Raw genomic sequence first — 22918 nt, forward strand, 5'->3', positions numbered from 1 at the left:
AATAGCACCAAAATTAAAGATAATATTTTGAGATTTATTGCCAAAATATTGTAAGAGACAATTAGAAAACTGTACACAGACTCAAACATTTCTTCATTTACAACACAAAGTTTGAAGAAATCCCACAGGGATTGGTCTTCGTATACTGGCATCAAAAGAAAGCACCATGTTATGAAGCAGACACACACATAATATGGTTTCTAATTAAAATCATGGTTACATAGAATTTTACAGCACAGAAACAGGCCATTCGGCCCAACAGGTCTATGCCGGTGTTTATGCTCCACACGAGCCTCCTCCCACCTTACTTCATCTCAACCTATTCCCTTGTCCCTCATACACTTATCTAGCTTCCCCTTAAATGCATCTATGCCATTCGCCTCAACCACACCCTGTGGTAGCGAGTTCCACATTCTCACCACGCTCTGGCTAAAGAAGTTTCTCCTGAATTCCTTATTGGATTTATTAGTGACTATCTTATATTTATGGCACTAAAGTTGCTGTATGCACATTATTCTTACAAAAATTTGGAAATTGATTTAATTGGGTGTCGTGAATGGGAGCTGGTGTGTTGTGTATGGAGCAGGTTCTGTAGATGTTGGCATATTTGTGAAGAGAAGGTGGGGGGCGGGGTGGTGGCAGTGAAGCTATAGACCAAACTGTAATGCAGTGGCCTGATATGCAAGTCAAGAGGTCTTCTGTATGAAAATGACAAATGCCTCTTGCAGCTCAGGATTGGTTGTCCACCGCATCATCTTCAGGCTGCTGATGCTCCTCTTGCTGACTATGCAGGGGGACCTTCCTTCTCCAGGGCCTCCCATGATGCAGTCTCTTTGTAAGGCAAAGTTATGCAGCATGCAGAAACCAATTACAATCCTTAATACCCTACCACATTATATTGCAGGATGCCCTCAGATTGATCCAGGCATCTAAAGCATGCCTTCAAAATGACAATGGTGTGCTCAATTATTATGGTGGTGCGTGAATGGACCTCATTATACCGGTGCTCAGATCCTATCCTAGGATACTGCACAGATGTTATGAGCCATGTCTGCAGAGGATAGCCTTGATCTCCCAGGAGCCACCCCAAGTCTTGCCTTTCGGCATCAGTGTGTTGGGACAGTGGACTGCCTTAAAATGAAGCTCCCAAGGAAGCATGCATTCACTTGTATTATGAATGCTGCTGATCACAAATGACCTGCATATGGAGAGTGCAGAAACCTTTCCTGTTGACCTAGGTAGTGGTATTAAGCAAAGGTGCACAGAGGGCCACATGGTTGCAACCATTACTTCTTGGATCTTCAGGAGCCCTGCCAGTCTATAAAATTGCTATGCGCTGGGATGCCGCTTCCAAATGTTCACGGGGAAGGAGATCAAACTACTAGTTCCAGCAAACAATGCCTCTGTGCACAGCAGATTGATAAACATTCCTGATGTCCCCAGTGGCAACTTGGAATGAGCCTATAGCTTACATTTTATGGGCAGTTGTGCCCATGACAGCCATTAGTGAGGGGGGTTGTCTGTGGTGGAGGGGGCTGTAAATCCACCTGTAGCAAAACTCATTGACAGCTTTCTTTGTTAAAAAAAGTCTGCAGACACAGTTCCTCTAAAAAAAAATGCAAGCCTGTGCACTTCTGCCTGGACATTCTGGTGCAGGGCTATTTGGTAGGTGGGTGCCATGCACTTCCGGTGCTGGTTGACCAGACAAGCATCGCTCCATTGCAGCTCTTCCGCTGCCTCAAAAATACAAAGATACAAGGGGATTCCCAATGGATTTGGGGAAAATATATCAGGTTAATGGCAAATTGCACAAAGACAGATGTTATAGTAGTTGGTAACAGGAAAAGGTAAGTCTGAAATCTGATGTTATCCATGTTGATGGTAGGCTCCTAAATTGCTTTCCACTATTGCCATAGTGCCAAGTAACCCTGGATGCCCGTCTTATACAAAAGGAAAAACACAGTGCAAAACAGATGGAAATTATGGAAAATGGTGCACCAGATGTTATTTCTGCTTCATTTGATTGGAATTGCCCAAAATTGGGAAGGTGTTCCCTGCAGCCATCAGGAATGATGGTAGAATATGGAGAGGGCGCAGTCGTAAGTAGAGACCCAGCATCATGAATTTTCCAGTCGAGCAGGCAGGATCAGAAAATCCAGGCTTTGGAGTACTGCCATCAATGGGGTTCACAAGGAATCATGTAACTGGCTCATCATCATTTTATTGTGAATCAAGCATCAGGTTTGAACAGAGTGGCCCACCCACTACAAAATGACAAGCAATTGATAAGAAAGCCAGGACTGACTCTATAATCCTTGTGTGTGCCCCTGATAAGAGCTTCTCAGTCCAAAGTCACTGTGATCTGCCTTTACATACAAACCTCAGGCATAATCTTACAAGTCACAAAAATGTTCAGTCATTCAGCGGACTCTTATCATTGTGTCTAGGTTGTAAAACTTCAGGCTTGAAGGTTAATCTAAACCTTCCTCGCAGTGTGTACATGTAGCTTTGAATTTTAAACATATTTAAAGACAGCAGCCTTTCAGGAAACAAAGAAATTATGTGCATTATACATTGGCCTGGATTTTACGGTAAAAATAACAGTGAAGCAATCAGCGCTCACCGTTATTAGAGTAAATTGGACCCCAACTTCCAGTGACCACACATGCGCAGTCATGGAAATCAGAAATTTACTGTCCAAGTTGGCTTGCTCCTCCAGAGGTTACGCTATGCCGGTATCTCGCTGAGAGACTTGGCATTGAAACACATGGAATGGCGTGAAGTTTCTGTACTTAGATGCACACTAAACTCACCAGAAAAATTTAATACTTATCCATTCCAGTGTAAGTAAATTTTTTAACGGTGTGATAAGTCTTAATTACTGCCAAATGACCTCTCTGGCACTGAAAATTAACTTTTACAAGTGCGTAGTCTCATTCCTTCAGCTTCTAATTAGAGTTGGGGATATTAAAAAAAATTAAAGAAAACGTTTTCTTTCTGTTTCTCTCAATCACATCTTTCTTTCCCCATCTTATTTCGCTTTCTGTGCATGATTTGGCATTGAATTAAATATTCTTAACTTGCCACTTCCAGTTCAGACTCTGTATGGCTCAGTAACAATTCTTCAATCTGATTGGTTAAGGAGATACACAGTTCAGTTCTGTTCAGACAGGTTCCAGATCCCCTGTAGAGGGCGCTGCACCAAAATGGCTTTCTAATCACAAGTTCCAGTGCAAAAGTCCACAGAAAGTCTACGAGCAAGTGTAAGTATAACCAACGGCTAGCGCCGTTCTTTCCACCGCTGACTGCAAAATCCAGCCCAATAGCTTTGCTTTTGTAGAAAGGATACAGTACAGAGAAAGGACAGCTTGCATTATGTCTTGCCTTTAACATAGGCAACATTTGAAAGGCATTTTACAGAAGGGGGAAAAGAACAAATACAAACATATAAGGGAATGGACAGCACGGAGGGAGATTATGATGGGTTGCCCGAGAAGGTTTCTAGAAGTAGAGAGAGGAGACGTGGAGGGGTTTAGGGAGGGAGTTTGAGAGCAAGGCTGAGGTGGCTGAAGACTCTGCCACCAAAGGTGGGGTGAATAGAGGGGCGATGTATTAAAGGCCAGGCCCAGAAGATAGAACGTTGCAAATAAAAGGCTGCAAAAGGTATAAGATATAGGGTGGGGTAGACAATGGAGGGATTTGAAGACAAGGATTTTAAATTTTGTTTGTTGGGGACATGAAGACAACGTAGGTCAGCAAAGACAGGGGCGATGGGAAAACGGGACACGAGTCAAGCGACCAGCTGAATATAGAAAGAATGGAGGATGAGCGATCACTGAGGAGGACATTAGAGAAATCAAGTGTAGAGGTGACAAAAGCATGAAAAATGGTCTAAGTGGCAAAGGGGCTGAGAAAGCAGTGCAAACGTGTAATATTGTGGCAATGGAAATACGCAATCTGGGTAATGAATAGGGGTTTGAAACTCAGCTCAGGTACAAATAGGATGTCAAGGTTTCACATGATCTGGTTCAGCCTGAGGGAATGTCCAGGAGGGGGATGAAATCAACGGCAAGGATATGATGCTTGTGGTGGGGGCTAAAATCTATGGCTTCAGTCTTCCTGCATGACTTGAGGTCATGGGATTGAGAAATGGTGGCGAGGTAGAGCTGGGCATCATTGGCATACATTTGGATGATGACCCCGCGGTGGATAAGGTCACTGAGCGCAGCATGTCGATAAGGAAGAGGAGGAAACCAAGGATAGATTCTTGGGGGATTCCTGAGGAGATTGTGCAGGGGAGAGAAGAGAAGCTGTTGCTTGAGATGCGCTAGTCACATTCAGATAGGTAGGAGTGCAAGCACAGAACAGTAATACCATGGAGCTGGACAGTGGGGGAAAAATAATGGAGGAGGATGGCATGTTTGACTGTGTCAAATGCTGTGGTGAGCTTAAGGAGGACAAGAAGGAATAATACACCAGTTACTGTCACAGAGGTCATTTGTGACTTTGGCTAGGGCAATGTCAATGCTAGAAATAGAACAGAAACCAGACTGGAGGAATTCAAACAGTTTTGGGACAGATGGGCATGGAGCTGGGAGCCAACATATCTAAGCCCTGATAAATGAGTGTAATGTAGGTGTAATCAATTGTAAAATTGAGTGATCAATTATGCCATTTAATACCCCACCCAATACTGCAGTAGGATTTTACAAGACTGCTGGAAGTGTCCACCAGTAAATCCATACAAACAAAACCAAAATTGTGAGATTTCATCGTATGCAAAATTTAAGAATTTTTATGCTGACATAGCACTGATTTAAGCACCCACCCATATAAAATAGGCAACCAGGGTTGCTAGGGACTATGCTGGTGATGGAAATGAATCTAAAACAGCACTTTTGGAAGATTTGTAGCAGCGTTTTGATCTTATTCCCAAATGTTTCTTTTGTGATTTGTTGCTGACTTCTAGAATCTTCCCCTGGCCTATCTCTCTCTTGCATTCACTGATAGCTTCAAATGGACTACTCAATTTGGAAAATACCTTTAGCACAAAAAAAAATCACCAGGTCAAAGAAAATTTAAATATCTGCTCAAGATCAAAAAAAGCTGTCAATCAAACACAAATAAAATCCACAAGGTGCTGGTTTTTGAACCAAGTAACTCAGTGAATCACTTTCTTGCCTCCATTGTCTTCATCTTTGCCCGCCATTTTGTTCTCCTCTTCCTGCCTGGGACTTCTTTTTCCGCCCGGGACTTCTTTTTCCGCCCACCTTCAATTCTGGCAAAGATAGCCAAGAGGTTGATATGCCTTTGAGCCTTTTCAAAAGAATTTTTGCCCCATGCAGTCACTTATCTACAAGGTGCAATTTCCCAGTCCCTCCGTTATGTTACTCCCCTGCACTTGGTCAAAGCTACACAGGGAGCTTTGAATAATTAGCACATGAGCTCACTGCACACTCTGGCCAGCTTTACACTCATATTTAGACATTTTGGAGCGAATTTCACTGGGACCAAAAAAAATCTACCCTATTGTTTTGTAAAAAAAAATGTAACATCTTCCATATTACTCACCATTTTTTAAAAGTTGGATAATAATTTTGATCATGCTTGTCGCAGGCCTCCTTGAGAGTTTTGTGAAAATGGATAGCATCATCTTTATTCAGGTAGGTAGGAGTAAGGTCCGTCCCCCCACCAAACCACCATGTTTTTTGACCTAGTAAATAAGAATGCTTAAAGCTTAAACTGGTAGATAGACAGTAGGATTTCGTTTATATTTACACCATTATTCACTTTATGGGAGTGAGCCTTTGACATTGTGGTAGCATTCACACCTCTGAGTCAGAAGGTGAAGGGTTCGAGCTCCACTCTAGACCGCCCCAGCGAGTGGAGTCTAGAATTCGGTCTCAAATACTGGGGTGACATACAGCAGGGCAGTGGATTCCAGACAGAGTGCCCACTAGCTCAGTGGTAGCATTATCGCCTGCGAGTCAGAAGGGTTGGGGTTCAGGCCCCACTCCAGACAGCCCTGGCAAGTGAAGACTTGGAGCGCCAGCTATGAATACTGGATTGTCATCCAGCAAGGGTACTTTCATCCGATGCGTGGGGGGTGGCAACCCACCCAACATCATTAGCCTTGGTTGCAGCCCACCTAGGAGTTGGTACTCCAAAGATAGCGACTATGAGGAAGGCAACGCGAAACAACCTCAGCTGCTCTTCCCTACTAAGTGGCCCCAGAATCTCATGCGTGAGGCTGGAGTTAGGACCTGCCCTAGGACAGGACACAACGGATATATGTAAAGCAAAGGTTTTTAAAAAGCTCAAATACAAGTGAACTTTATGTATCCCTATAACAGTGTGAAAACACCAATGATGTTAGTTGTCGGAGATCTTTTAGCTGAATTGGGTTACATTTTTGTTTGATACATAGTTCCTCTCAAAAAGAATGGCCATGTATAGCTTAGAGCGACAAAATTAGCTTATTTTGAGGGAGTGGAGGTGATGGTTGATTTAATCCCATGGACTAAATTGTAGGTTGTGAAACTGACTGTCTGCTCTGCAATGCATGATCTGAAATATTTTAGAACGAAACCGCATTTCCTCCTGTTCCCACCCATGGATTATGCAATATTGCCCTCTGCATAACTGACCTTTTCACACTTAAGCATAAGGAGACTGTTAGAATTCAGCCACGCCAACAATGCTCAGGATTGTGCTTATAAAAAAAAAAACCTCAAAACTCTGGTCTGATAACCCATCTGCTTTACATCTTGGTATTGCCCAGCTTTGCTGTCAATGAAGCAACCCATGGAGACAATATTACTGGACACAATATTGCTGCACACTTACATAAAAGAGCAATTTACTATTTATTAAATATATAGAATGTTCAGAATGGGTACTTACCATCTGCTTCTTCGACTTCAAAGTATCTGTAGTTGAAGTGGATGGTCGGAATGTGAGGATTCTTGGGATGGATCACAGAACTCACTCCCATAGCACAAAATGGCAGCTTCCCTGCATCCCAAAACACACCATACCTATTGGTGACAGAGCTATATTCACTGTGTTCATTTAAAGGTTTGCTTTTACACATTCCTACCCTGCAGCAAAGCTAGAACTTACGAGTCTAATAAGGTATCGGTATCCCTTTATATTACAGAACCCCTTCAAGTAGACACAGCTCTGGTAAATGCTGGGGCTGTGGAATCCACCTTACTTACGCTGCGGTGTGGATTACACCGTAGCTACCAGTGTAACTCGAAAACAAGTGCGCATGTTCAAATTTATGTACATGGAGTTGTTTGAAAGTTGTAAATGTGACTGGCCCTTGGACCTTCCTCACTGTGCTGGCCAGTGACACAAAAATCCCACTGTCGGCCTGTACAGGTGGCCTAAGCGATCAGGGCCAGAAAAAAAAACAACAGTATTTTGCCACTGACAGATAAGCAGCTGCACAGCATTCCTTGAGGTGGTCGTCTTCTCCTCTGGCACCAGTAGCATTGAGCCAGTCAGATTATAGTGCTGCCATTGAAATTGGGGCTGCTTGATGAGCTCAGTGTTACAATCCAAAAGGGACAAAAATCTGCTTTTGAGAAAAGCGAAAAAGCAAGGGGAGGGGAGAAAAGAGAAAGCACAAAGGAAGGAGAGAGAAAGAGGGGGAAAAAGATAAAGAATAAGGAGGTAGTTGTGGTGGAAGTGAAGGCGGAAAGGGAAGAGCAGGATAGCATTCACCTCAAGACATAACCTATCTCAAACGGCTAAATGTCCGAGAGGAAATTAGTTTTGGAATTCTTAGGGGCAATATTGACTTTGGGTTAGTGTAAAACAGGTGATATCAACTCAGCCTCTGTTCAGCAGCAGTGACATCCTACTTACTCACAATGTGACTGCAAGAGGTGTGAATGGAGAGTATGTGATTCCATAAATTCACTATATTCCAGGTGACGAGAGCGCGAGGAAATAGTGAATAGCCTCACTAAAGCTGCTCTTATATTGTCTTTTTAATTCAGATTCCAAGAGCCCGTTGTCCAGTTTTGCCAGGATCCAAGTGCTCTATCGGGCTACAGAAAATGGATTTAACAGCTTAAATGCCAGGAGCCAGCTCACAGTCGCTGGGCTCCCATAATCCAAGTTCAAAGATGAGCAATATACAAGCTTATAAAAGAGAAGGAAAATTCAAAGCTTAAACATTTAGAATCAAGAGTAACCCGTCCATGGGCAGTTGGAGCCTATGGTTAAGGAAACAACAATGAAATGAGTGGGACAACACGCTTAAGGATCCATCGGATCTATTGCAGTAGGACTTTGGGAATCCATCATGCTTTTTTTTTATTGCTGCAATCAAAAAGAATTTTCTCCATTAAGGCGGCCAATGTTCGAATTGGAGACAACAATCACTGGGTATCAGTTTACAGAGAAAAACAAACTGAACTGAGGCACGTGATCTCAAAACACTAATAGAAATCCTGAAATCCAAGGTAATAAAACAGAATGTAATTTATTCAGTCACCTCGGAGCAGCGGTTTTGGTCATAGGCCTTTATTCAAGGCTATTTTACATTGTTTGAGTTGACATTTTTGGAGGGCTGTATCAGCTTTTCCGAAGCTGTTTCGTCAGCTTTTCCAAGTTGGTTGGCATGTATGGGAAAAGTACAAGCAAGCGAAGAGAGTGTGGCAGTGGGCGCAAAAGAAACATAGAAAAAGTGAGAGAGCTTGAAGAGAAAGAGCACAAGCGAGCTTGAATGCAAGAGAAAGAAAGAGAATTTTTAAGTAACATATGCTGGAGGCAAACTCCAGGACTCCTAAAATCAGCAGATTCCTCCCTTACCGTCTTTTGATTTCAATGATTTTCCTCTGCTTCTCATCTGTTTAGCAGCTTCCTCCGAAAGGTTGCCAAATACAACAGAAACATTGACCCCGGCTTTCTCAAACACTTTCCCATCTTGAAGCACACAGCTTATGCCACCACCACCTGCAACAATAAAAGATTCACCGTGTAAAACTTTGAAACAAAAATCAATCAATCCCAGGCCAGGTTTTTGTACTGAGTACTTGCACAGGAGCACTCACTCAAACAGACTTTATATTGGGGTTTGCAAAAGGATTCAAATTTTCATTTGCTTTTAAGTGGGCTGTGGGAACAGAGATGCAGACCTGCTCTTCCTACTACTACTCCATTGTAATTGTGCTGAAGAGCTTATGTTAGCCTTTATAACTAGAGGGCTAGAATATAAAAAAGGGGAGGAAATTTTGCTACAGCTATTCAAAGCTAGACCACCTCTGGAGTACTGTGTACAGTTCTGGGTACCGTACCTTAGAAAAGATATATTGACCTTGGAAGGAGTGCAGTGCAGATTCACCAGAATGTTACCAGGGCTCAACGGTTAGATTATAAGGAGGTTACATAAACTAAGCTTGTATTCCCTTTAATATAGACGATTAAGGGGTGATTGTATTGAGGTTTTTAAGATTTTGAAAGGAATTGATAGGGTAGACAGCTGGTGGGGGAGTCTAGGACAATGGGACACAACCTTAAAATCACAGCCAGATGATTCAGGAGAGATGTTGTTAGGAAACATTTCTTCATGCAAAGGGTGGTAGAAGTGTGGAACACTCTCCCACAAAAAGCAGATGTTAGCCCAATTAATAATTTTAAATCTGAGATCGATAGATTTTTGCTAGACAGGGTATAGAAGGATATGGAGCCAAGGCAGGTGGATGGACTTAGGATACAGATCAGCCATGATCTCATTGAATTGGGGGGGGGGGGGGCGGAAAAACAGGCTCGAGGGGCCGAATGGTCTACTCTTGTTCCTATAGTGACTTATGTCTTTTCATTTCATATTGGGTGTGTATATTTTTCAAAAACACCTAGCCAAGGCTCTATTGGATCACATCTTCAGCTATCACTTTGGCATTTAAGGTTTTTGGTGTTGGAGCATTCTCAAGTTTAGTGCAAAGTCACTGTGTTTTGCTATTCAGTGTGTGTGGGAAGGCAGAAGCTGCTGCTTTGCTTTCAGTTAAAATACCAAAAGTTAAAATAAAAATACCCACACACAAAGGAGCTTCGAAACACGAGATTTACATTCATATAACGTGGTAAGGCCATTTCTGAATTTTACTAAATGTAGGATAAATCCTTTTTATGAGGCAACTAAGAACTTGTATTTCACCCCTCTTCATCTAACCCTATCAACATTAACCGTCTACAGTATTCATTTCTCCCTCATGTGCTTATGTAGCTTCCCCTTAAATGTATCTATGCTATCCGCCTCAACGACTCCTTGTGGTAGTGAGCTCCACATTCTACCCACTCTCTGGCTCACGAGGTTTCTCTTGAATTCCCTATTAGATTTATTAGAGACTATCATTTATTTATAGCCCCTAATTTTAGTGACCCCCACAATTGGAAACATCTTCTCTACATCTACCCAATCAAACCCCTTCATAATCTTAAAGACCTCTATCAGGTTACCCCACAGCCTTTTTATTTCAAGAGAAAAAAGCCCCAGCCTGTTCAATCTTTCCTGATAGGTATAACCTCTCAGTTCTAGTGTAGATCTGTTCTACAACTTCTTCACAGTGCCTCTATCCTTTTTATAATATGGTGACCAGAACTCTGCACAGTACTCCAAGTGTGGTCTAACCAAGGTTCTGTAAAAGTTTAACAAAACTTCTCTGCTTTTCAATTCTATCCTTCTAGAAATGAACCCCAGTGCTTTGTTAGCTTTTTTATGGCCTTATTAACTGGTGTTGCTACTTTTAGTGATGTGTGTATCTGTACCTAGATCCCTTTGCTCCTCTACTCCATTAGACTCTTATTTTCCAAGTAGTATGTGGCTTCCTTATGCTACCTACCAAAAAGCACCATCTCACACTTCTCTATATTGAAATCATTTACCAATTACAGACCCATTTTGCAAGTTTATTAATGTCTTCTTCTATTTTGTCACAGTCTTCCTCAGTATTAACTATACCCCCCAATTTTATCTACCCTTTCTGTTACTTCCTCAAAGAATGCAATAAGGTTGGTCAAGCCATGACTTTCTCTTTTGAAATCTATGCTGACTATTTATTATATTTTTGGTTTCTAGATGTTTTTCTATTACATCCTTGAGTAAAGATTCCATTATCTTTCCTACCACTGGATTCCCTTGATTTATTCTATCTCCCTCTTTAAATATAGGAATCACATTAGCTGTCTGCCAGTCCTCTGGCAATATTCCCCGTTCTAATTCATTTTTAACAGATATGTAAGTGTGCCTCTGGTATCTCTTCCCTCAGTTCTTTTAATATACGTGGATGCAATCCATCCCAACCAGGGGTTTTATCCGCTACAATTTTGATTTTTTGATCTATTCTTCTAATGTCATGTCCACCCGGTTAGTCTCCCTGGTAAATACTGAGGCAAATTAACTATTCAATATTTCTGTCATTACGCTGTCAATAATTTGCACGTGCTTGTCGTGTGTTTCTCACAGGTGTACGGTGCTTATAACTGAATACTAATGATGTGAAACTGAAATTGGAAATATTTCCATTAAGTAGTAGAACATGTAATATTGTTCAAGTTTTTTTTAAGATACAAAAATATTATATTATCCCAATTCATTTACTCTGTACATGTTTACAGTCACTTCCATTGAAAATGCATTTCGGAAATGCCTACCGTTAAAAAACGTAAGTGCAGCATTGATACACAAATAACCTGTTGCGTGGCTCTTCCTTCCCCAAAATTACTTTTAAGATCGCAGCTGATTTAAATGCAAAATAAATTGAAAGTACTCAAAACATCTGATCTAGAGTTGCTGCCCTAACAACGTGAGCATACGTTTGTCAACAGAATATCTGTACGCTTCATTCACACAGCCACGAGTGTTGTGTTGCCCCACAACTTCCTCTACTGTACTCAAGAAACATGGCCATTTGCACGTAGACCTGCACTGGGAAATGTTTACCTTCTTTGCGGGTCCATCGGTCGACTTTGAGCCCCTGACCACCGTCGACTTCAGCCAAGGCGTTACAAACATCAGCCTGAACATCCATGATCAGCAATTCCATCTTAGTCCTCATGTCATCTTTATTTTCCAGCAGCGCGTTGATGTCGGTCACCGGATCCGACATGAAGTGACTGCATTTCTGCAACATCTCGTTCAGTGCTTGCGGGTCCCGGCCGGCCGGTGCGGGCAAGCTTTTCGCAGCCATCACAGCCCGGTTGCGGCCGAAGCCGAAGCCGGCCATCGTAGCTCCGACCAGCACCGCGGTGCCAACCAGGAACCTCTTGCGGAAAGCGTCCGGCGGTGCGATCTTCCGAACGGTGAGCCATCTCACGCCCCACAAGCGATGGCGAGCGGCGGATCTTCCTGCCAGAAACAAGGCGGCGGCGATGCCGCCGTGCTGCTGCGCTGCAGCTGATGTTTGCAACGCCTTGGCTTTAGCTAACGGGCGGCTGCCGCTGCACAACACGCAGCGGGACAGCGCGAGGAGCTGGGACATGGCCACAGGCTGGCACGCGCCGCTCTCGCCGACACAACCTTCCAAGCCGGGATGCGCGACGACCAACTACAACCCGACCCGATCGCACTGCGCTTCCCCAGGTAAGGCTGGCGAGCGGCGACTTCAAAGAGCGGGGAGGCGGAAGAAGCAGCGTGGGGCGGGGCTGCCCTGAGACTCGGGAGGAGGAGCCAGGACGCATGGGCAACCGAGGGAGGGGTGTCTTCTGGGATTTGTAGTTTGATAGGCGCGAGAGCAATCAAGAGCTTGCATTTACAATAGCAAAATACTGCAGATGCTGGAAATCCGAAATAACAACAGAAAATGCTGGAAAAACTCAGCAGGCCAGGCAACATCCGTGGAGAGAAAATAGAGTCAACGTTTCGGGTCGTTGACTCTATTTTCTCTCCACGGATGTTGCCTGGCCTGCTGAGTTTTTCCAGCATTTTTTGTTGTTATTTTGCTTGCATTTACAAAGCGCCTCACGCTACCGTAGGAATAAAGTTTTAAGTAGGGTTCACGGACTCCCAGGCCGCCTGCCTTTTCTGCGGCCTGGAGGAGTCCGTGTTCCATGTATATATCGAATGTGAGAGGTTGCAGTCCCTATTCCATTATTTGAAGGGGCTGCTCCTGGATTTGTGGCTGCACTTCAGTCCCATCCTCTTGATCTTTGGTCACCCGGTGTGGAGGGGAGCGGGCAGATCGGGGGACCTCCTGGTAGGACTGCTCCTGGGCCTGGCCAAAGTGGCTATCAACTGGTCCAGGCAGTGGGCGGTCGAGGGGGTCGTTCGGCCCGACTGCCTTGCCTCTCTTCCGCGGCCACGTTCACGCCCAGGTGGCCCTGGAGATGGAGCAAGCGGTGTCCGCCGGCACGCTCGAGGCCTTCCGCGACCGGTGGGCACCGCAGGGACTGGAGTGCATCAACCAAATTTTAATTTAAGTTGTTACGTTTTCTTTAATAGTTTTTTAGTTGCAGTTTATTTGTTTATAGTGTGCACCAAAAGAGTACACTACCGTAGGACGTCCTTAAAGCACTTCACCGCCAATGAAGTATAGTCACTATTGCAATGCAGTGAAAGGAGGCTGCCAATTTGCAACAGCAATGAGATAAATCTTTTTTTTATTCATTCACAGGATGTGGCCATATTGCCCACCCCAAATTGCCCTTTGATACAACTGAGTGGTTCAGAGGGCAGTTAAGAGTCAACCACATTGCTGTGGGTCTAGAGTCACATATAGGCCAGGCATCGAAAGGCAGCAGATTTCCTTACCTAAAGGACATTCGTGAACTAGATGGGTTTTTACAACAATCCGGTAGTTTCATGGTCACCATTACTGATACTAGCTTTTTATTCCAGATTTGTTTAATTAACTGAATTTAAATTCCCCAGCTGCTGTGGTGGGATTTGAACTCATGTTTCTGGATCATTAGTCCAGGCCTCTGGATTACTAGTTCAGTAACATAACCACTATGCTACCGTTCTCTATATTTTGTGAAATTGGCCAAGATACCAGGAGAACCGCGCGCCCCCCCCCGCCCCCCAACCTTCCACCTGAGAGAGCAAACAGTGGTTGAGTTTCCATTACATCCTGCGCCTCATCTGGCACTTTAACAAAAAACTTGCTTTCTTCCTTTCAGGAGTCAAGCACAGCAAGCTTCAACACCACTTAGATGCCAATGCCCCTCCACATCCTTTTTCCCCTTCACTTTCCGCTGATCCCATCCCTCCTTCCAATCTCACCCTTTACCGTGTTTGCACCATCCCCTTTGACCTTCCCCTCCCTGACCCCTCCCCTCCCTGACCCCGAACCATCAGTTCTCAGCAAGGGCCTCAGCTTCATCCCCTTACACACTCAATGAATTTCAAGCCCGGCACGATGCTGAGCTCTTCTTCTGTCTTCTTCGCCTCTGTGCCTACTTCTTTGGCCAGGAGTCACCCACCCCTCCCCTTTCTCCTGTCTTCAGAATTCTCATTCCACCTGGACCCCAACCTCTGACCTCTTACCCTCTCTAGAACTTTTCATTGGCAACTGCCAGCGTGACATCGGCCATCTCAATTTCTCTGCTCCCCTCACTCACTAACCTACCTCGCTCTGAACTTGCAGAACCCGGTTCTCTCAGGTCCAACCCTGACATTGCCATTAAACCTGCTGACAAGGGCGGCACTGTTGTTGTTTGGCGAACAACCCTCTACCTTGCGGAGGCTGAACGCCAACTCTCCAACCCCTCCTCCTACATTCCCCTGGACCATGACCCCACCACTGAACATCAAGCCATTGTTTCTCAGACAATCATCAACCTCATCACCTCTGGAGATCTTCCCCCCACCACCCCCCCCCATGGCCTCCAACCTCATAGTCCCCCAACCCCGCACAACCCCTTCTACCTCCTTCCCAAGATCCACAAACAGGACTGCCCTGGTAGATCTATCGTTTCAGCCTGTTTTTGCCCCATATAACTATTTATTTATATCTTGACTCTATTTTTCACCCCTTCTCCAGTCTCCTCCGACGCCCTCTGCCACTTTAACAATTTCCAGTTTCCTGGCCCTAACCGTCTCCTTTTCACTATGGACGTCCAGTCCCTCGACACCGTCATCTCCCACCAGGACGGCCTGAGGGCCCTCCGTTTCTTCCCTGAACAGAGGCCCAACCAGTCCCAATACCACCACCCTCCTCCACCTGGCTGAACTTGTTCTTACATTGAACAGCTTCTCCTTTGACTCCGTGCACTTCCTCCAAAATAAAAGGTGTCGCTATTGAAACCCGCATGGGTCCTGGCTATGCCTGCCTTTCATGGGATACGTGGAACATTCTTTGTTTCAGTCCTACTCAGGTCCCCTCCCTCATCTCTTTTTCTGGCACATGTCTCGGTGCTGCTTCATGCTCTCGCCCCAAACTGGAAAATTTCATCAACTTTGTTTCAAATTTCCACCCCTCCCTCAGCTTCACATGGTCCATCTCCAACTCTTCCCTTCCCTTCCTCTACTTCTCTAGCTCCATTTCTGGGATTAGGCTGACAACCAATATCTACTATAAGACCACTGCCTCCCACAGCTACCTTGATTATACTTCCTCCCATCCCACTTCCTGTAAGGACTCCATTCCATTCTCCCAGTTTCTCCATCTCCATCGCATCTGTTCCGACAATGCCACCTTTCATACCAGTGCTTCCAAAACATCTTCCTTTTTCCTCAAGCAAGGATTCCCCTCCACCTTGGTTGACAGGGCCCTCAACCGTGTCCGTCCCATTTCCCACACTTCTGCCCTCACATCTCCCCTCCCTCCCGGAACCACGATAGGGTTCCCCTTGTCCTCACCTTCCACCCCTCCAGCCTCCACAGTCAACGGATCAGCCTCTGCCATTTCCGCTACCTCCAACACAATGCCACCACCAAACACATCTTCCCCTCTTCTCCCCTTTCAGCATTCTGAAGGGACCGTTCCCTCCAAGACATCCTGGTCCATTCTTCCATTATCCCAAACACTGACTTCCCTTCCCATGGCACCTTTCCATGCAAGTGCAGGAGAGACAAAACCTGCCCTTTCACCTCCTCCTTTCCCACCGTCCAGGGCCCCAAACACTCTTTCCAGGTGAAACAGTGAGTTACTTGTACCTCTTTCAAATGAATATACTGCAGTTGCTGCTCACGATGCAGTCTCCTCTACATTGAGGAGACCAAATGCAGATTGGGTGATCGCTTTGCTGAACAACTTTGTTCAGTCCGCAAGCGTGACCCTGAGCTTCCAGTTGCTTGCCATTTTAATTCTCCGCCCCATTCCCAGTCTGATCTTTCTGTCTTCAGCCTCCTACCCTGTTCCAATAAAGCTTAACAAAGCTCAAGCATCAGCATCTCATTTTTCAGTTAGGTACTTTACAGCCTTCTGGACTCAACATCGAGTTCAACAATTTCAGATCATAACCACTGTTCCCATTTTTTCGGACAGCAGGTGCTGGTAATAATTCTGCTGTTTCCATTTACACCTCCTCTAGACCCATCTTTTGTTGCTTTATTTGTACCATTACCACTCCCTTTTGCCTTGCACCATTAACCCTTTTGCCGTTTAATCACTCCTGCCTTCCACCCTTTTGTTCTTTCCTTCCCTCCCCCACTTTCTCTGTCTCTGTACTTGCTTAAAACCCATTACATCTGTAACATGTTCCAGTCTTTTTTTTATTCGTTCCTGGGATGTGGGCATCGCTGGCAAGGCCAGCATTGCCCATCCCTAATTGCCCTTGAGAAGGTGGTGGTGAGCCGCCTGCTTGAACCGCTGCAGCCCACGTGGTGAAGGTACTTCCACAGTGCTGTTAGGGAGGGAGTTTCAGGATTTTGACCCAGTAACTATGAAGGAACAGCGATATATTTCCATTTCAGGATGATGCGTGACTTGGAGGGGAACTTGGAGGTGGTGGTGTTCCCATGCACCTGCTACCCTTGTCCTTCTAGGTGGTAGAGATCGTGGGTTTGGGAGGTGCTGTTGAAGAAGCCTTGGCGAGTTGCTGCAGTGCATCTTGTAGATGGTACACACTGCAGCCATGGTGCGCCGGTGGTGGAGGGAGTGAATGTTTAAGGTGGTGGATGGGGTGCCAATAAGCGGGCTGCTTTGTCCTGGATGGGGTTGAGCTTCTTGAGTGTTGTTGGAGCTGCACTCATCCAGGTAAGTGGAGAGTATTCCATCACACTCCTTACTTGTGCCTTGTAGATGATGAAAAGGCTTTGGGGAGTCAGGAGGTGAGACACTTGCCGCAGAATACCTAGCCTCTGACCTGCTCTTGTTGCCACTGTATTTATGTGGCTGGTCCAGTTAAGTTTCTTTGTTGATGTTGGGGGATTCGGCGATGGTAATACCGTTGAATGTCAAGAGGTGGTGGTTAGATGCTCTCTTGTTGGAGATAGTCATTGCCTGGCACTTGTGTGGCACGAATGTTACCTGCCACTTATCAGCCCAAGCCTGAATGTCGACATGCACGCAGGCATAGACGGCTTCATTATCTGAGGAGTTGTGAATGGAACTGAACACTGTGCAATCATCAGTGAACATTCCCACTTCTGACCTTATGATGGGGGGAAGGTCATTGATGAAGCAGCTGAAGATGGTTGGGCCTAGGACACTGCCCTGAGGAACTCCTGCAGCCATGTCCTGGGTCTGAGATGATTGACCCCCAACAACCACAACCATCTTCCTTTGTGCTAGGTATGACTCCAGCCAGTGGAGAGTTTTCCCCCTGATTCCCATTGACTTCAGTTTTGCTAGGGCTCCTTGATGCCACACTCGGTCAAATGCTGACTTAATGTCAAGGGCAGTAACTCTCACCTCACCTCTGGAATTCAGCTCTTTTGTCCATGTTTGGACCAAGGCTGACTTTTCTAATGGTGGGGACCTTAGGAGGAGGCCGAGATGGATCATCCACTCGGCACTTCTGGCTGAAGATGGTTGCAAACATTTCAGCCTTGTCTTTTGTACTTGCGTGCTGGACTCCGCCATCATTGAGGATGGGGATGTTCATGGAGCCTCCTCCTCCCATCAGTTATTTAATGGTCCACCACCATTCACGACTGGATGTGGCAGGACTGCAGAGCTTTGATCTGATCCGTTGGTTGTGTGATCACTTAGCTCTGTCTATAGCATGCTACTTCCATTGTTTAGCATGCATGTAGTCCTGTGTTGCAGCTTCCCCAGGTTGGCACCTCATTTTTAGGTACACCTGGTGCTGCTCCCGGCATGCTCTTCTGCACTCCTCATTGAACCAGGGTTGATTGCCTGGCTTGATGTTAATGGTAGAGTGAGGGATATGCCGGGCCATGAGATTACAGATTGTGGTAGAATACAATTCTGCTGCTGCTGATGGCCCACAGTGCCTCATGGATGCCCAGTTTTGAGCTGCAAGATCTGTTCTGAATCTATCCAATTTAGCATGGTGGTCGTGCCACACAACACAATGGAGGGTGTCCTCAGTGTGAAGACAGGACTTCGTCTCCACAAGGACTGTGCGGTGGTCACTGCTACCAATACTGCCATGGACAGATGCATCTGCGACAGGTAGATTGGTGAGGACGAGGTCAAGTAGGTTTTTTCCTCGTTTTGGTTCTCTCACCACCTGCTGCAGGCTCAGTCTGGCAGCTATGTCCTTCAGGACTCGGCTAGCTCGGTCTGTAGTGATGCTACCAAGCCACTCTTGGTGATCGACATTGAAGTCCCCCACCCAGAGTATGTTCTGTGCCCTTGCTATCCTCAGTGCTTCTTCCAAGTGGTGTTCAACATAGAGGAGTACTGATTCATCAGCTGAGGGAGGGCGGTAGGTGGTAATCAGTAGGAGGTTTCCTTGCCCATGTTTGACCTGATGCCATGAGACTTCATGGGGTCTGGAGTCAATGTTGAGGACTCCCAGAGCCACTCCCTCCCGACTGTATACCACTGTGCCGCCACCTCTGGTGGGTCTGACCTGCCGGTGGGACAGGACATACCGAGGGATGGTGATGGAGGAGTCTGGGACATTGGCTGAAAGGTATGATTCTGTGAGTATGACTATGTTAGGCTGTTGCTTGACTAGTCTGTGGGACAGCTCTCCCAATTTTTGCACAAGTCCTCAGATGTTCGTGAGGAGGACTTTGCAGGGTCGACTGGGCTGGGTGTGCCTTTATCATGTCTGATGCCAGTGCCAAAGTCGATGCCGGGTGGTCCATCCAGTTTTATTCTTATTATTGTTTCTTGCAGCGGTTTGTTACAACTGAATGGCTTGCTAGGCCATTTCAGAGGGCAGTTAAGAGTCAACCACATTGCTGTGGGTCTGGAGTCATATATATCCATCTTTCAGATGAAACATTAAACCGAGGCTTCTGTCTGCTCTATCAGGTGGACGTAAAAGATCCCATGGCACTATTTTGAAGAAGAGCAGGGGAGTTATCCCTGGTGTCCTGGCCAATATTTATCCCTCAAATCAACATATCAAGAACAGTTTATCTGGTCATTATCACATTGCTGTTTGTGGGAGCTTGCTGAGTGCAAATTGGCTGCCATGTTTCCCACATTACAACAGTGACTACACTTCAAAAGTAACATTGGCTGTAAAGCGCTTCGAGACATCCAGTGGTTGAGAAAGGCTCTATATAAATGCAAGTCTTTCTTTTTTCTTTTTTTCTTTTTATAGGCCAGACCAGGTATGGACAGCAGATTTCCTTCCCTAAAGGACATTAGTAAACCAGACGGGTTTTTACGACAGTTTTCATGGTCACCATTACTGATAATAACTTCTGACGAAAGGTCACCGACCTTAAACGTTTTCTGTTTATATTTCGGATTTCCAGAAATAGCAGTATTTTGCTTTTGCTCAGTTTAATATATCATCCAAAAGACGGCACCTCTAACAGTGTAGCACTCCCTCAGTATTGCACTGAAATCGCATCCTAGACTATGTGCTCATATCTCTGCAGGAGGGCTTGAAGCCGCCACCTGATTCAGAGGGAAGAGTGTGACACTGAGCTAAAGCTGACATCTGTGGTTCAGTGGTAGCACTCTTGACTCTGAGTCAGAATGGTGTTATGGGAAATAAAGGGAAAACTGCAAATGTTGGAAACCTGAAATAAAAACAGAAAATGTTGGAAAATACGCAGGAAGTCAGTAAGCACCTGTAAAGAGAAAAGGCACGCTGTAATGTTTTGGTTGTGTACCTTTAATCAAAACTGATGATGTTTTGGGCATTGTCAGCTGTGGCTCAGTCGGTAGCACACTCGCCTCTGAGTCAAAAGGTTGTGGGTTCAAGTCTCGCTCCTGGGACTTGAGCACCTAAAGCTAGGCTGACACTCTAGTGCAGTGCTGAGGGAGTGCTGCACTGTCACAGGTGCCGTCTTTCAGATGAGACATTAAACCGAGGCCCCATCTGCTCTCTCAGGTGGATGTAAAAGATCCCACGGCACTATTTTGAAGAGCAGGGGAGTTATTCCCCGGTGTCCTGGCTAATATTTATCCCTCAATCAACATAACAATAACAGTTTATCTAGTCATTAATCACATTGCTGTTTGTGGGAGCTTGCTGTGCACAAATTGGCTGCCGCGTTACCCACATTACAACAGCGACTACACTCCAAAAATACTTCATTGGCTGTAAAGCGCTTTGAGACGTCCGGTGGTCGTGAAAGGCACTATATAAATGCAAGTCTTTCTTTCTTTATTGCACTTTATTCACCTTGGTCCAATCATTACATTTTAGAGTATTGCCCACACCTGTGCTCTCGCACTCACATGAGGGTAAAAGTTTTGATGGTGGCATTAGTGCGGTGTGAAATTGAGGGAGACGGGAATGGCTGTTGATGCAGGTCTCTTTCCATTTGAACTTCTGGGTTGTCACTTATCTCCATATTCTTGACGAGCTCCCACCAGCCACGAGGGCTTGGTCTAGAGGCTTGCATGCCTGTGGTTGTAACTTTGAATTGAAGTAGCTGTTGCAACTAACAACACAGCAGAGTTTGGAGTTCGAATCTGGTTAGTTTACAAGCTCAAGTGACTTAGGAGTGGCACTGCACACCAACTGAGAGACAATTGCAAGACTCAGTGATGCTGCAATAGAGGTGGTGATTGCACGGCCTTTGTGGGTCTCCAAGGCACTTTCAGGAGAGGAGAACAGTGCACAATGCCTGGGAGGAGGTTACTGCCAAAATGAATGCAGTGATTTTTAAAAAATTGTTCTCAGGATGTGGGCAGGCAAGGCTGCGTTCTTGCCCATCCCTCATTACAGCAACAACTTATATAGCATCTTTATAGTAGAAAAATGTCTCAAGGTGCTTCAAAGAGGCATAATCAGAAATAAATAGATGCTAAGCCAAAGAAGGCGATATTAGGATGGGCGACCAAAAGCTTGGTCAAAGAGGTGGGTTTAAGGAGGAGAGACAGGGGGAGAAGCGAAGGTACTTAGGCAGGGAATTCCAAAACGTGGGCAGCTAAATGAGAGTGAGAAGGGAGGGAAGGCGAGTCAGAGGAACAGAACGTTTGAGAGGGGAGAGTTGCAGAGGTGAAGGAGGTTACAGAGAAAGGGAAAGAAAGAACTTTCATTTAAATAGCATCTTTGACAACCTCAGGATATCAGGTAGATAGATAGATAGATAGATAGATGGATGATATTTAAGTACAATGCCCATATTTTTAAAATCGCTGATAAAGTTAGCTTCCTTTGTACAGTCTTTTAATTATTTAGTATCAAATATAAATCCTGCAAAATGATTGTCTAAAGTGATTATGTGCTGTGAAAGTATTAATTCTAAACTTTTCTAACATGAGATTATTAAAATATTTTCCTCTTTGCACAATTCAGTTAAAACTGTTCAAGCAAGCCCATGTGAAAATTAGATTGAAAAAATTGCAGCATACATGAATGTTTGAGTTGTGGAGATGGCTAAAAATTCGTAAATTTCATGTATCAGGGAGTATTTATGAGAAACTTTCCCTCAACATGTTTACACTTCACGATAGGATGGATTGCACATGCTCTGTGAAATGAGTGGGCCCCAAAGGCTGCATTAGCTTTTTTTTCATTCCATACTTTATGTTCTTGACTGAAATATTTGATATAATGAATACCGTGGAGAAGTATTCACTCAACTAAGGTTGAAATTGTACTGCCTCGCACTTGTTGATGTCGTCGAGAGTGACTCGACTGAAACTTCAAGAATTATGTAAATTGGATTACTAACGATGGCTCGGAGTGACTCTTGGATATTAACAAGAAAAAAAATAAGAGAAATTATGCCATTTAGGGATAGTAAAAAAAAAAGCCGAAAGAAGTGAGCGATTACTTGATGCTCTGAAGAAAGGCGATACTGTACTTTGTGGTCAATTCCGATTCAATTGCCACAAGAGGGAGCTGCACTGCAATGTAAAAAGAAATACAGCAACACATCTTTACTCGCTTACTTGAAATACGTTATCTATTCAACATTTTAAAAGATGCGAGCTTTGTGCACAACTTTGATTTGCGTGGTGCAAATCGGGTCAATAGGAGTGCGGCGGAAACCCCAATTTATTTTTTGAATGCATTGATCATATATTTGAACGACTAAGTTGCATTGAAATAAGAATTAAATAATGATAATGTTGCTGCATCAAGTGACTCAGGTCCCGTGGAGCCGGATATTCTGCACTTAAAAACCCACTGGGGGTAAGATTGCTGAAGTTTCTTGGCAAAACAACACTAGACGTCACAGGTGCCTTTTGATGCGGTGAATTATTCAAAGGAGTTGGAACTGGCCCTGCCCCTCGCCACCTTTCTCGCATGACAGCTGGGTTTGTTTGCTGCGCACTGTGTTTTCAGGTACCGATCAGCCCCATGGTTTTGTATAACGAACCGTAACAATGGTATATATATATATCTTCTAAACCCAAGCGCTCGGATCAGGTTCGTGTTCCTGATCCATAATTGGGCTGGAAAAGAAAAG

The 22918-nt window shown here is 44.9% G+C and overlaps 2 protein-coding genes across 2 annotated transcripts in view; one reads left to right on the forward strand and one right to left on the reverse strand.

The window, feature by feature from the left end:
* cpox (coproporphyrinogen oxidase) overlaps positions 1-12659 on the reverse strand; it is a 34223-nt gene extending 21564 nt beyond the window's left edge. The window contains exons 1-4 of the mRNA XM_086007052.1: positions 11957-12659; positions 8827-8970; positions 6904-7014; positions 5572-5713 (exon numbers count right to left, since the gene is read on the reverse strand). Coding sequence (XP_085863178.1) covers positions 5572-5713; positions 6904-7014; positions 8827-8970; positions 11957-12494 — 935 coding nt within the window. The 5' untranslated portion in view covers positions 12495-12659. The remainder of the gene's footprint in view (positions 1-5571; positions 5714-6903; positions 7015-8826; positions 8971-11956) is intronic.
* A 9986-nt stretch (positions 12660-22645) lies between these two features.
* The window catches only part of eva1c (eva-1 homolog C (C. elegans)), a 165824-nt gene continuing 165551 nt past the window's right edge, over positions 22646-22918 (forward strand). Inside the window, exon 1 of the mRNA XM_086007054.1 lies at positions 22646-22794. The gene's annotated coding sequence lies outside the window, so the exon portion shown is untranslated. The remainder of the gene's footprint in view (positions 22795-22918) is intronic.

This window comes from Somniosus microcephalus, chromosome 14 (assembly GCF_052327205.1).
Source record: "Somniosus microcephalus isolate GS21.2 chromosome 14, FLI_Smic_1.0, whole genome shotgun sequence".
Taxonomy (NCBI): domain Eukaryota; kingdom Metazoa; phylum Chordata; class Chondrichthyes; order Squaliformes; family Somniosidae; genus Somniosus; species Somniosus microcephalus.